Source organism: Artibeus jamaicensis, unplaced genomic scaffold (genome assembly GCF_021234435.1).
Source record: "Artibeus jamaicensis isolate MK-2021 breed Jamaican fruit bat unplaced genomic scaffold, CSHL_Jam_final contig_467, whole genome shotgun sequence".
Classification (NCBI taxonomy): domain Eukaryota; kingdom Metazoa; phylum Chordata; class Mammalia; order Chiroptera; family Phyllostomidae; genus Artibeus; species Artibeus jamaicensis.
The window spans coordinates 3,167,910-3,181,059 of record NW_026521845.1 but is presented as its reverse complement, the minus strand read 5'-3'; the positions used below and the strand labels follow the sequence as shown (position 1 = coordinate 3,181,059).

The window sequence follows — 13,150 nt, the reverse complement described above, 5'->3', positions numbered from 1 at the left end:
GAGGGAATGGGAATGACCTCATGTGCAGCATGCTTTGAATCAAAACCTTTAAAACTATGAACCATGCTCTGACTGGTATAGCTCAGTGGATTGAGCGTGGGCTTGCGACCCAAAGGATCACAGTTTGATTCCCAGTCAGGGCACATGCCTGGGTTGCAAGCCAGTTCCCAGCAGGGGATGCACAAGGGGCAACCATATACTGATATTTCTCTCCCCTCTTTCCCTTCTCCTCTAAAAAATAAATAAAATTTAAAAAATCTTTTAAAAAATAAAAATAAAACTATGAACCACACACTTGTCCAATATGTTCCTAGAAACCATTTTAACAAATCTGTACTTACATAAATTCAGTACACTCAGATTAAATTTCCTTCTTAAAGCAACGAGCCTAGATGCCTACAGTGACAAGTATTGTGTATGTATTATATACTCACACTTAAAATTCCTTCTATTACTCACATTCTCATAGAGAGCTTGCAGAGTCTCCAGATCAACCACAGAATTGTCCAAGTTCACAACAGCTGTGGGAAAAAAGGAAAGGAAGATGAAAGAATATAAGTTAGTTAGCATACGCCTGCTGTGAAAAGGTGTCTGGCTATCCTGAGCAGCCGTGACCTTCTCTAAAACAGTCAGAGTTCATGACCAGGGGTCAGTGGGTGTGGGGCTCTAACTTCCAGTCATTCCCTTGCCCCACTACAAAGAGCACGCTCAAGGACTTTCAGCAGAGGCAGAGGTGAAGGGTCAGAGGTGCCATTTGCTCCACAAATACAAAATCTCAGGAATATGGCCCAGTCAAATGGCAAAGATAAATGTGAGTGTCTTCCAAGGACCAACTGCCTGAATTTGAAAAATGTGCTTAATACGAGAAAATGAGGCAAATCGTCCCTGCTCATCTCCTGTCCTCATTTTCCACTGCTCACACCTGCCTATTTATCTAAAGGCATATGACAAAGTTTCATTCTAATCATTAAACTGATGGACTTATTATACAATGAGGGACATATTTCTTGTTGTGATTTTAAAATTGTTATACTAAAAGAATAATTCTTGGTTGTGGTATTGAGATTATGAGAGATGCATTCTGAAAATCCACTTTTAATATACCAATCACCCATGCTTATACAAGGAAGAAGCGGAATCAATAACCAAAAATTGGGAGTATGTTCTTAAGTGCACTTTTTGGCCTGAGAATTGTATTGGATTTTGGAGTCAGTGAGCTTTATAGCTCAGTTTGGACGTAAAGTGAAAGCATTCTGTGTTACCTACACACATGCTAGCTAGAAATGAGGTGAATTTGCCATGATCAGACATGTGTCAGGTAGCCAGTGAAGCTCTTGTGGGATTAAAGATTTTTGGAAGAAAACTCACAAAGTGAGTAATCACAAATTGGTTGTGTGTTCTTTGGTAACTGGGGCATTTTGCATCATCTTTTCTCTCAAAGTTTTAAGTACATGAGCCATTTTCTAGTTGAATCTGGCAAAATCTCAAGAAAGAATTAAGAAAGACAAGTGGGAAATTGAAGCATACAATGTGTGAGAATGGTAACCAAGATAATTTAGCTTTTCTGCTTAAAGCTGTGAACAGAGCCCATGATTCACCAACAAATATTATAGCAAGTAGAATATGATACTTCTATCCTAATAATATTCCACTATTTCCACCTCCAAAAAATTAGGTCTCAAATATCAATCTAAGAATTTGATTAAGATTCACAGACAAATCTTTTCACTCTTTAGACTACATAAAGCAAACATATGACCAAGTAACATTTCAAAGTAGTAAAAACACAGCCCAACTAACTTTAACAGTATTTCAAAAATTAAATAAAAGTGATTAACAAATGACTTTCACGGGAAGTCATGTGACTATAAATGATGTAAAAAAATGCCTAAAATCCAAATACCAATAGCAAGTTCCTGCATGAAACTACTCCCTTTGGATTTGAACAGAGTCTACCCATTTAAAAAAATCTTAGCGTGAACCCAGAGGTCTTATTTCAAATTCATTAGCTAATAATCCGGTATTTCTGCATTCCTTTGGCAATACAGCAAGAGATTGATGGGGAAAACTATACAAGAAATGCTAGTAGTCAACTTAGCATACAATTTCATTCTTGGAACAAGAAGAAGAAACACAATAAAATCATTCATACTCAAATGAAAACTTACACAAGATACAATTGTCTTCTGACTTTATCCATCATTTTAAAACATAATATTAATCCTACACGTTCTCCCCAAGTGAAACCTTACTTGTGAATCTTCCTTAGGCTTCTCATCTTTTAAACTCAGGCAGTATCAGCTGAAGAGTATCTTAATAAATGGCATACAGTCCCAACCATAGATATATGGCCCTAAGCAAGTCCACAAGTTTCTAACCCATGAAACCTTGCTTTTCAATCATCCCCAGAAAATCTCAACAAAAAGCAACTCTATACAATTTCCCTACAGTTGGCTTTACACCTGAGAGATGCTGACATACTTCAGTGAGAATCAGTGCTGTTGACAAAACAATATAGTCATGTTTAAGTAGCTGAAAATAAGGAAGATTACATGCTGGCAGATGGATGGATGCAGTGATAGAGTTCTAGATGGGAGGCAAAGGTTATAGATGTAATTTGGGAAAAGTTAAGGGTGTTGAGGTGCTATATTGGCTCAGTATAAAAAGCACATTTTAATATTTTAGAAATCAGGATTCAGACTAAAATTTTAGTGGCGTTTTCCTGGCCCTCTCTCCTTTAAAATCTGTGATTAGGTAGGTGGTACAGTTTTAACTGTTGAAATTCCAAAATCAAGCAAATGATATAACGCACGCACTCATGCACTCAACAAATATATTTCTTACAACTCAGCGACTCTCCTAGCTCACTAGACTAGTTAACAGTTATTTGAGTACCAGTGCTTTGGAATGGGAGCTATTGGAGGTGGATATGCTCAATTACACAGCACCAAAAAGCTGCAAACAACTGGTTATGGGCAGAGACCACCCCACGTAGATTTCTCCTTATGGCCATGGTAAGGGATTTATAGAAATATGCATGTGCGTAGAATTTTTTAAGGTGGCAAGGGGTTCATGAAAAAATACTCAGAAATCTCAGGTTTTCAATATTTCAAGTTTCTTTAAGAGGACACCTGAATATTAAAATATCAAGGTGAGAAAGTCCCTCTGTCCCCTCAAAAGGGAATACGATTTTCACGAAATAGTTTACCAAAGTGGAAGAAATGTAGACCATGGAATCAAAGTTAACTGGGTTTAAATTCACATTTTTATTTGCTGCTACTTTCCCCCCAGTTACTTCACTGGACAAGCTTTTAGTTTCTTTATGAGGAGAGCAGACAAGGGAATAGTAGAAAACATTTGCACTGTTTTGATCTTTGTGGGGACTGAAAGCTGTAACAAGTAAAAGGACCTGGCAGGTGGTTGGTTAATATTCCTTCATACGCCTTATTATCTAACCCAAACTTCCCAAAGTTTCTTTCTTTTCTATTTGTGTTTTTGTGCCCTCACATACCAAAGAGAAAAATTCCAACTGCATCTACCAAGGGTTGTCACTCTTCACCTGGGGGAAAATTACCAGAGCTAAGCATACAGCCTGAGAAACTGCCATGGGGTGTTCAATTATACTCCATCTTTTGTACTTAATGTTTAAACTACTGAGCGTTAGACTTAGATTGCAGAACATAAATAAATTCAAAAGTCAGTAATGAATCTTTCATTCATATTACTTTATTCTCTAATATTCAAGTGCATGGTAATGTGATTATACTTTTGATGAGAGGCCAAAGATTTCACACTCGCTTCCTACTCTTGGCTCTGAGACACTCAGGAACACCCACCATTGTCTGGGATCTATCATATTCCCACCCATCTACCCCCTGCAGGTCCATAAAGCTGTTTGAATTAACCCAGGAGTATCTGTTCTGTTTTACGTGGAAGGGTGGAAGGATGAAGATGTTGAGAAAAAACTCTGACTTTTTTAATGCACATGAAAAGGATGATTTACTTATTTGTAAAGTATTCTAACTTTCCAAGTTTAAAACAAACAGAGATTTTTACAATTTCTCTAAAAACTTGTGAATGACCATGTGTTAACATTCACTCCAGGATTAAATAGACAGCAATTTGATTTTTTAGCCTAAAACTTTTTGACAATGCCAAGGATGTGATAAGGAAGAAGAAGAATACAGTACGCTTTCCGGCTCTTCAATCAATGTGCTGTGTATCTTTGATGAAGACACTGAGCTTCTCTGAGGCTTTACCAAGTGGGATAATCACTTCGTTAACATATGTTGATCACGTGGATAGAATAAGCCATTTTATAGTAAGAAGAATAATTCAAGAAGCCTTGAAATAATTTAGGTAATTAATTTTAAAATTTATATTATCTGGGAACATACTGGTTAGAAACTAAAGGCGGAGCTGGGAATGCGCTAGATTAAAATTAGGCTCAGAATTAAACATTTGCCTTCAGTCACCAAAACTTGCCACCATAAATAGCTTTTTTTTTCATGAACGCTACTTGTACACACTCACTGAGATCCAATGTCTGTTTTATTCAACCATATTGTTACCAAATCCAGAGTGATATAGCCTACTTAACATTCAATTTAACCTAAGATATTAAAAAAAGGTCTCAAAATAAACTATTCCAACAAACCAATCTATTTTCTTTTGCCTTTAAAATATTGCATTACATAAAAAGACTTGCAAAAAGAGCAATTCCAAACAACGAGGGGTTAGAGACCCAACACGGGAGCCAGCTGTGCACCGCACACATGACACTGTACGCACAGGCCCGCAAGTAGGCGAGAGGCATGTGCCCACCTCGCATTCCCTGGACATTTGGCCTTTATTATTACAGTGTTCTCCGTAGCCACCTTCTTCAACACCAGAAATGCAGGACATGTTCCTTAATTTTTTACTGATTTTAGAGAGAGAGAGAGAGGGAAGGGGGGAAGAGAGGGAGAGAAACATACATCAATTTGTTGTTCCACTTGGGTACGCATTCACTGGTTGATTCTTGCATGTGCCCTGACTGGGGATTGAACCCACAACCTTGGTGTATCAGTTATGTTTCTTATTCTAACATTCAGTCACCCTCAGACTAGAGCGCCACATAATATACGTCTCACTGTCTCCATGAGAAACAGAATCCTGTGTCTGTGTTCCCATGAAAGGATGGCGCAGAAGGGAGAGGACTGTACTTGAAGAGCTTGCGTTAAAAGAAACTCATGTAAAACAAAAGTTCACAAAATATTAGTCAAATGTGTAAATGTTTCACGTATTTTGAGTAGCCGGGAAAGCAGTTCACTTTATTGGTGTGATTCGGTGTGATGTGATTACTCTTGTTGAGGGCAACATTGTAAGTCATGGCGCATCCTCTGTTAGTGCCCGACTTACTCCGATCTTGATCTGTTCTAAATATGGGTTCCCCTGATGGGACAGGACCAGAGCAGCCTCGGGCCCCTTCCCTCCATCAGCCCTGAACGCCCAACCCAGGCACTGCAGTCTCTTGCCTCAATTCCTCTTCCTTCTGCTGTCATTTGCTAAACTGGAGGCAGAAATCCCCAGAGGCAGACCTAATGATATTTATGACCATGAGTGTGAGTTATCCATGTCTGCAGAGAAAATCACCCTAAAGCTTAGGGGCTTAAAAAACAAACAAATATCATCTCACAACTTCTGTGGCTCAGAAATCCGGGTGCAGCTTAACTGGGTGCCTTTGTTGACCAGGGCTGAGATTTCACGTGAAGGTTCTGCAGGGGGAGCCATTCCCAAGGTCACGTGGCTGTTGGCAGGATGCAGTCCATCCCACGGAGAGCCTCAGCTGTCCGCTGGCTGTGGGCCAAAAGCCTGGCTCAGTGTCTTGCCAGGTGGGTCTTTCCATAGAGCATCTCCCAAGGGAACCAGCTTCCCTCAGAGTGGAAAGGGCCTGCAAGACAGGGCCACCTTCTCTTTGTAACCTAATCTTGGAAGTGACCTCTATTACGGTCTATTCATTGCGAGTCACTAGGTCTACCCCACACATAAGGGGAGGAGACTACAGAAGGGTATGAATACAGGAGGTCACTTAGCCATAGCTCTTTGTCCTCTGAGCCTCAAATCTCGACTGGTGGTTCTCTACCTGTATTAATTTTGGTGATGCTTCCTGCTTTCCTATTTGGGGCTAAAATCACAAAGAACATGAAGAAGCATCATAATTCAGGGGATGATATTCAAGGAAAGAGAGAATGCACTAGTCGGGGAAAGCTGACTTCTTGTATAGGTGTAGCCTATAAATCAGATAAGCCTCATAATCTCTGAGATAGAGATTACATGAGATATGATACAGAGATACACAGAGGCATGGGATAATATGGACATTTACATGATCCTGCCTAATTCACAGCTTTTTGAAGAACCCAAGTACATAGGAGGCTTTTGAAAAACATCTTTGTTCCATGGTAAAGGTTCAAATTGGCTGAGGGGAGTATTCCTAAAAATTAACTACCTTTACTAAACAGACTACACATTCCTTGAGATCACCCTTTCATAAACAACCAACTTCACTCTAGCTAACTTCGTAGTTCAAAACATAAAACCCAGAGTTGTAAAAATACATGATATCATACCATCATCTGCCAAATAGCCCAGGAAGGCAGTGATATATGGTGGTCTCTGAGGCCAGATGTCTCTATGGCTTGTTATCAGTATAACCTAGGGTGTCTCACCTTCCTCACCTGCAAAACACACCTAAAAAGAGCACCCAGTCCCAACAGAGATTAGCAGGAGATTAAATTATACAAGTCAGACACCTGGAAGGAGTGCCAGGTCCATAGCAAACACAGGAAATATGGGTCGTCACTGCTACACTACTAAGCCCACCTTCAACGTTCACATACGAAAAATATTTCACTAGTATCTCTCCAAATCAGTATCTTGATTGAGGGATTTTTAGACAAACTACATTTGAAAACATTCTTGAAAAAGAGAACAATGACAGCTTCGGCTGCACTGATAGCAACGTGGGAAACTAAACAAGCAGCCACAGTGAAATCGCCAACACCAATTTTGGTTAAGGTACATGGGAAGGAAACGGCGTCAGCAGAAGCTTAAACACAAAATGAGTGCAAATCAGCGCATATTTACAGTTCATGCCCTCTCCTCGCTGACAGGGTAAGAACGAGGGCAAGGGCTTCAAGAAACCATCTTCACCCCACTTGCAATTCAGAAGCCACAGGAAAAGCTAAGATGAAGTTAGCCTCACAAATTGCTGAGAAGCGAAGATCTTTGTTTGAGTAGAAACTCATCTTAAGTAACAGAGATCAGAAATGTCTCTCATTGAATGCACTGCCAGGCTTCTCATCACTTCTTAGCCACGAAGAACGAAAATTTCCTAAGAGATCTTTTCAAGGAATTGAAAGCAGCTTGTCATTATAGTTTAAAGTCAAGAGAAAGACGATTTTTAAAGTTAATGTCTATTGTACTCAATCCTTCAGTGAGATTAAAAAATTCACCTTCTGGGGGGAAGTACTTGCTATTCAATTTATCTGACAATATTTGTTATCTCTTTTGTAAATGCAATACAAAACATTTTATCTAGAGAAGCTCACAGTAGTGTGAGGGGAAAGACATCAACAAATAATTACAACATGAACACAAGGGACAGTGTGTGCAAGTGGGAGGGGGGCGGAAGCAGCAGATGGAAACGATCCTCCAAGCAGAATGACTATCTGTGGATAGCCCGAATCCTACTGGCATCACCTGACTTTCAAAATGCTCCGTTTGATTTGAACTGGGATGTGTGTGTTTTGATGGGAAGCCCATCTTTGGTTAAGCTGGCAGACTAAATATGTGGTCCAGTTCTGCTCCGTCCCAAAGTCCCACTAAAACTCTACAGTAAACAGATTTCTTTCCAAAGCAGAATTTGTAAAGACTGAAAGAGACAAGAGGTGACAACAGCAACATTTGGAAGTTGGTTATACCTGATTCAGCTGCCCCCAAATGATGACTCCACAGCTGTCGGTGGGAACACTGAGAACCAACCGGAAGTCAGGGACTGGCAGCACCAGGTGCCTGTCCAGCAGAGGGTACCAACTGCAGGACTGTTGAATACACAGCCTCCGCCACCAGCCAGCCCTCTTCGCTGCCCTGGGGACCAGAACACTGCCAGACAGACCATTGCTACCCTAGTCATCCCAGAAATGGGATGTCTCAGGGAATCTAATAACCCCATGATGATGATGCAAGAACAAAAGATAAAGATTTTGCTGGCTGCCCAACAAATAATGCGCCCAGATAATGCTACGTTGAACTCAAAGTCCAAAGACCTGACAAGGAGGCCCCTGGGTGCTCATCAGCCTTTGCCTCTCCCACTTTAAAGCCAAGACAGCCAACCATCAAATCTTTTGCAGAAAGTGTCTAACACAGACCAAAAATCAGAAGGAAAAACATCAGTAAAACTCCTCTACATCCTCCAAAGGGTTTTTGTTACCCGCTGTCTCCACAATCTCCTCTGCCCTTTTCATCTCAATCCCACCGTATCCAGCTTCTGCTGTGATTACTGAGTCACTAGCCATTTCAAGCCTGTTTTCCAAATGCGCACTTCTCAGTCCCTGGCGGCATCTGACCCAATAACTCCTTCCTCTTGACCCGTGTTTAATTGGGGTCCCAGGATATGACTCTTCTTTTCCTCCTGCTTGTAATGCTGCCCGCTCCTTGGTCTCTTTGCTAGCTCCTTCTCTCCCCATCTCATTTCTGGAGTGCTCTAGGGCTTAATCCTTGTGCCTCTTCTCACCTCTGTCCACACTCACACCCTTGGTGACTTCATCCCATCTCACGGGGGGCATGAAATCCCCCCACATTTTCCTCTCCAGTTCAAAGCCTTTGTCCTAAACTACCAGCTCGTAGAACCAACAGCCTTCTGAGCATGCGCACCTGGAAGCCTCAAGGCAGGCCCACTCTGTGCCCACTCTGCCCTGCCTCACATGAAGACGCCACCTACCAGGCGCTGAGCTGGGCCATCCTTAGGCCGTTCTTTCTCTCGCATTCCATACCCAATACATTGTTAACACTGTGGGCTCTACAGCCCAAATACACGCAGATATGACTTCATCTCGCCACTGATTGCTACCACCCTGTTCCCAGACACTCCCAACTACCACCACAAGGTGACAACACTCCAAGTGGAAAAAACGGTCTTCAGACACAAAAACATGGTAACAGAAATAGGAAAACAAAATAGAAGGCATGAAAAATAGATGTGAAGGAATTTCCCAAAAGTAGATCAAAAAGAAAAAGAGGAGGAAAAGTGAAGAAAATGAGACCAGCTGTGGAAGGCCAACATCCCATACTAAAAGTTCTAACAGAAAAACAATCAATTTTGACGAGCTACTGAGAAAACAGATGCCGGTGAGTTCAGCAACAGAAACTCCATAGCCACATGGTTCCTCTGACCATATTTCTGCCAGACACACGGCATCTGGCCCACGCTCTAGCCCTGCCAAAGCCCTATCCCTGGTGTCCCCATATCACAGAACTCACTCATGACATTTTTGCCGAATCCCCACAAAAGGCTCTTCAACACTTCAAGGACTCTTAAACTAGAAGGGAGATCACAACTTAGAAACATTTGCAGCTTATCTTCTCATAAGCCTTTATCTAACAATAGAACTATTCCCCTTTTCTTACCCAGGTAAAACTGTGGTTGTCTCTAGACTTTAAAAAACTAAACAGTTAAACACTGAGTAATTCTTACATAGGTGGGTGAAGAAATGCAAGGGTGTTCAACAGAAGGTGGAGACAGTTGGAGAATGGAGGGAGATTTCTGAAAATAATATATTGTGGTAGAATTGAAGATAAATATGAGCTGATTTCCAAAATCTCTCATTTATTAGGAAGTGAAATGAAGGACATAGGAACATGGGGGGAAATTATTTATTCATGCTTGTTTATAACTTAGTCTTCCCCACAACTTAAAAGGTTGGCTCATTTTAGGCTAATGTAGGGAGTGATGTCAACCCTTCAGCTGAAGTGTGAAATAGTTCACACTTCAAATATTTGATATATGAATCAATTCTTGACAATTAGTCACTTGACAATATGGCAAAACCATTAAATATATTTTACTGATTGAAAATTGTTTTCAGCTGCAAAAAGAATGTCTGAGTAAATAAGGGCAAAGAAACACTAAGTAGGTTGGCATTAACTTAGGGGCTAAAATAAGAGGTTAATGCCAGAAAATTTTAATGGTCTTTAAATGTCTTTTACTCATATAGCAAAAAAAGCTGCCATAGTTCTGTCCATCACTTTTGCATTCCAGGCAAAATGAAGAAGAAAAAAAATGCAACAAGAAAGTATGCACGATAACTATTAATTATTAATTCTTTGCAGACTTCTACTTACATCTCACTGGCCAAAGTAGTTTTCCATGGTCACCTAGAATGAAGCTGAGGCTGAAAAGTGTGAATAATGAGGACCAGCTACTATCTCTAACAAAACAGCAATTTCAAGCTCTGGCCTGGGTAATTGCTGAAACACTCCCTCCCTACCTACCTACCATGGCTCATGGTAGTCAGACCTTGCTGGCTTCTCAATTCCACCCTTTAACATAAATACAAGTCAGCTAACACATTTCCGGTATTCCTTCTTTTGTATAAAAGCATGCATTCCGTCCCTCCAAGGAGATTTTTAAAAACCCTATAAGCAGGGATCTTGTCTTAAGTATCATCAGCTCACACCACAGCGTTCTACCTGTAGCAGAAAATTTAAAAAGCTGACAGTGCGAAAAACAAGTCATGACTGAACCTTCAGAGAGGAGCCATAATAGGTAACCTTAAGAAAGACACACTACAAGTGATGTATTTGCATTACTGGCCCCATACAGCCCTGCAGGTAGCAATGCCCGAGAAAGCAAAAGCCAAAGATTGGCTGGGGCAACAAGATCTTCTGCAAACAGAACTAAATTAGAATAACCACTGCATGATAATGAAGGAAGGAACTGAGGAAGAAAGAGTAAAAAAAATACATATTTCTAGAGGAAGACAGTTCCTCTTTCTTCTGCACGTCTATAATCTGCGGTCTATGCAAATAGTTCTTACCCATTCAGGAGTTTCTGGTACTGTCTTAGTTCCCCTGCCAGGAAGATATACAAAGATAAAAGAAAGAAAAAAAACAGTTCGGTACAAACACCTAGAACGATCGTCCCTAAATTTTTATTTGAAAGTCTGGAAAGCACAAAAACCTTTGCTAAGTACACGCCCTGTGCAATTTGATAACAATGGAGTCAAGAAACCTGGAGCGTTCCTTGGTAAGGACTTTGGCAGTCCCCATCTGAAACCCGGTGCCCCTCTGGAGGGACTTTAAAAACTGTCCAAATGTGCTACTTAACAAAATGCACTAGAGGTCAAACAAATTGTAAAGGTCAATTTTTAAAACTGTGTTTGTTTTGGTTGGCTTAAAGGAATCTATCCAACAATGTCTTAAAAGGGACATTTCTCAGAGAGAGAAAGACACCTGCCATGTAGCCACCTGGACATTTCACACTTGGTAAAAAGATGAAAGGAAACATACCCTGGTAATCCCAGCACCTCCTACCACCAAACGTGTGCGTGAGCACCTGGGGGTGTGGCTCGTCTCACACACACACACACACACACACACACACACAGACATGTCCACACTGCTGGGGACCTGCTGGAAGACATCTTGCTACATGCTTTTAGCACATGTTCTTGCATAATATTTCAAGTAATTCTTGATGATCTGAAGACCATAATGAATTACATGGCACATATACCAATAACATTCCTTTTTTTCAGTTACCATTTGCATTCAGTATTGCTTTGTATTAGTTCTAGGTACACTATAGTACTCTTTCCTTGATTCCCAATTAAAATACTGGCATTTCATTCCCTAGGGTCATGAGACTTCTAAATTATCTTACTGCTCATTCAAGTTCCCAGTTTTTACATTAATACTTTTATTGAGAAGTTTTAATTGACCTGAATATGTCACAAGTCTTGCTTTTCTACAAAATTATTTAAAACTTTAAACCTCATGCTTTTGGATTCACAGATGTGAATTTAAAACACGAGTCTATAAGTCGTAGAGTGCGCCTCTCGGAGGGACGAGGCAGCCTCTGGGTCTGCTTGCTCACCTGTGAAATTCGGATACTGTCAATGATATGTGGATACTGTAATGCTGATACTGTAATGATAATGTCAATACCCACCTCAAAGGGCTACTGGCAGGATTAGAGGTAATTCCTCTGTTAAAATCCTTGCCAAGAACAGAAGGTTCTTAGTCCTCTCTAAATGTCTAAATATCATATATGCCTTTATGGATTTAATTGCTCTTATAAAATTTAAATCAGGAAATAAATATGCACGTTGCATATTATTGCTGGGGCCTAAAAAAGTATAAGGGACAGCACATTAGTGTCAAACACCTATATTCAATTAGCTAGTTCCCACCCAGACTGGAGGCTGAACTATAAAGCGCATGAAAGTGCATTTAAACAACAGTGGGAAATGGGTTATTTTCCATTCAGGAGGCAGAGTAATAATCACTCTGAGGCCAAGACATGCACAAATGCCGTATCACTTGAGAGGTATTCCTCTTAAAAATGACATTTGTCATTACGTACAAATAAAAAGTTGCCAATTAAGCAGTGTGATGTCGAAAGGGAACCATTTAACCATATGTCAAAATCTATTCACTTCATAAACACGATCTTAAATATCAGTGATGGATGCAATAACTACAAAATATTTGTGTCCCTCTGCAAAGAAAACAGAGTAACTCCTGAACACATCGTTCATTCATCCCTTCATTCACTGAAAGAATATTCAGAGTTCTAAGTGCCCCAGACACTTGTCTTTGCAGCCCTGGGGATACAGTGTAAACCTGACAGACACACTTCCTGCCCTTGTAGAGTTTACACTTTATTAGCAAACAATTAAAATGCTCTATGTCCTGGAAAGATAATAATTGCACTTTTAAAATATCCTACAATTTAGAAATCACATTTGTTTATACGAGCTCCAGTTTTCAGGCCGTTTAATCTGGTGGGGTTTTGTTACAAGTTGGAGACAGACAATGAAATGCCAGGATCCCATAGATTTTGTGCTTAGGCTATATAAAAAAAAGACCTTCCTGTTGGAAAAAAAAT

General features: G+C 40.3%; 1 protein-coding gene across 1 annotated transcript in view; it reads right to left on the bottom strand.

Moving 5' to 3' along the window:
• FMN2 (formin 2) overlaps positions 1–13,150 on the bottom strand; it is a 262,700-nt gene that overhangs the window by 126,435 nt on the left and 123,115 nt on the right. Inside the window, 1 exon segment of the mRNA XM_053667283.1 lies at positions 460–521. Coding sequence (XP_053523258.1) covers positions 460–521 — 62 coding nt within the window.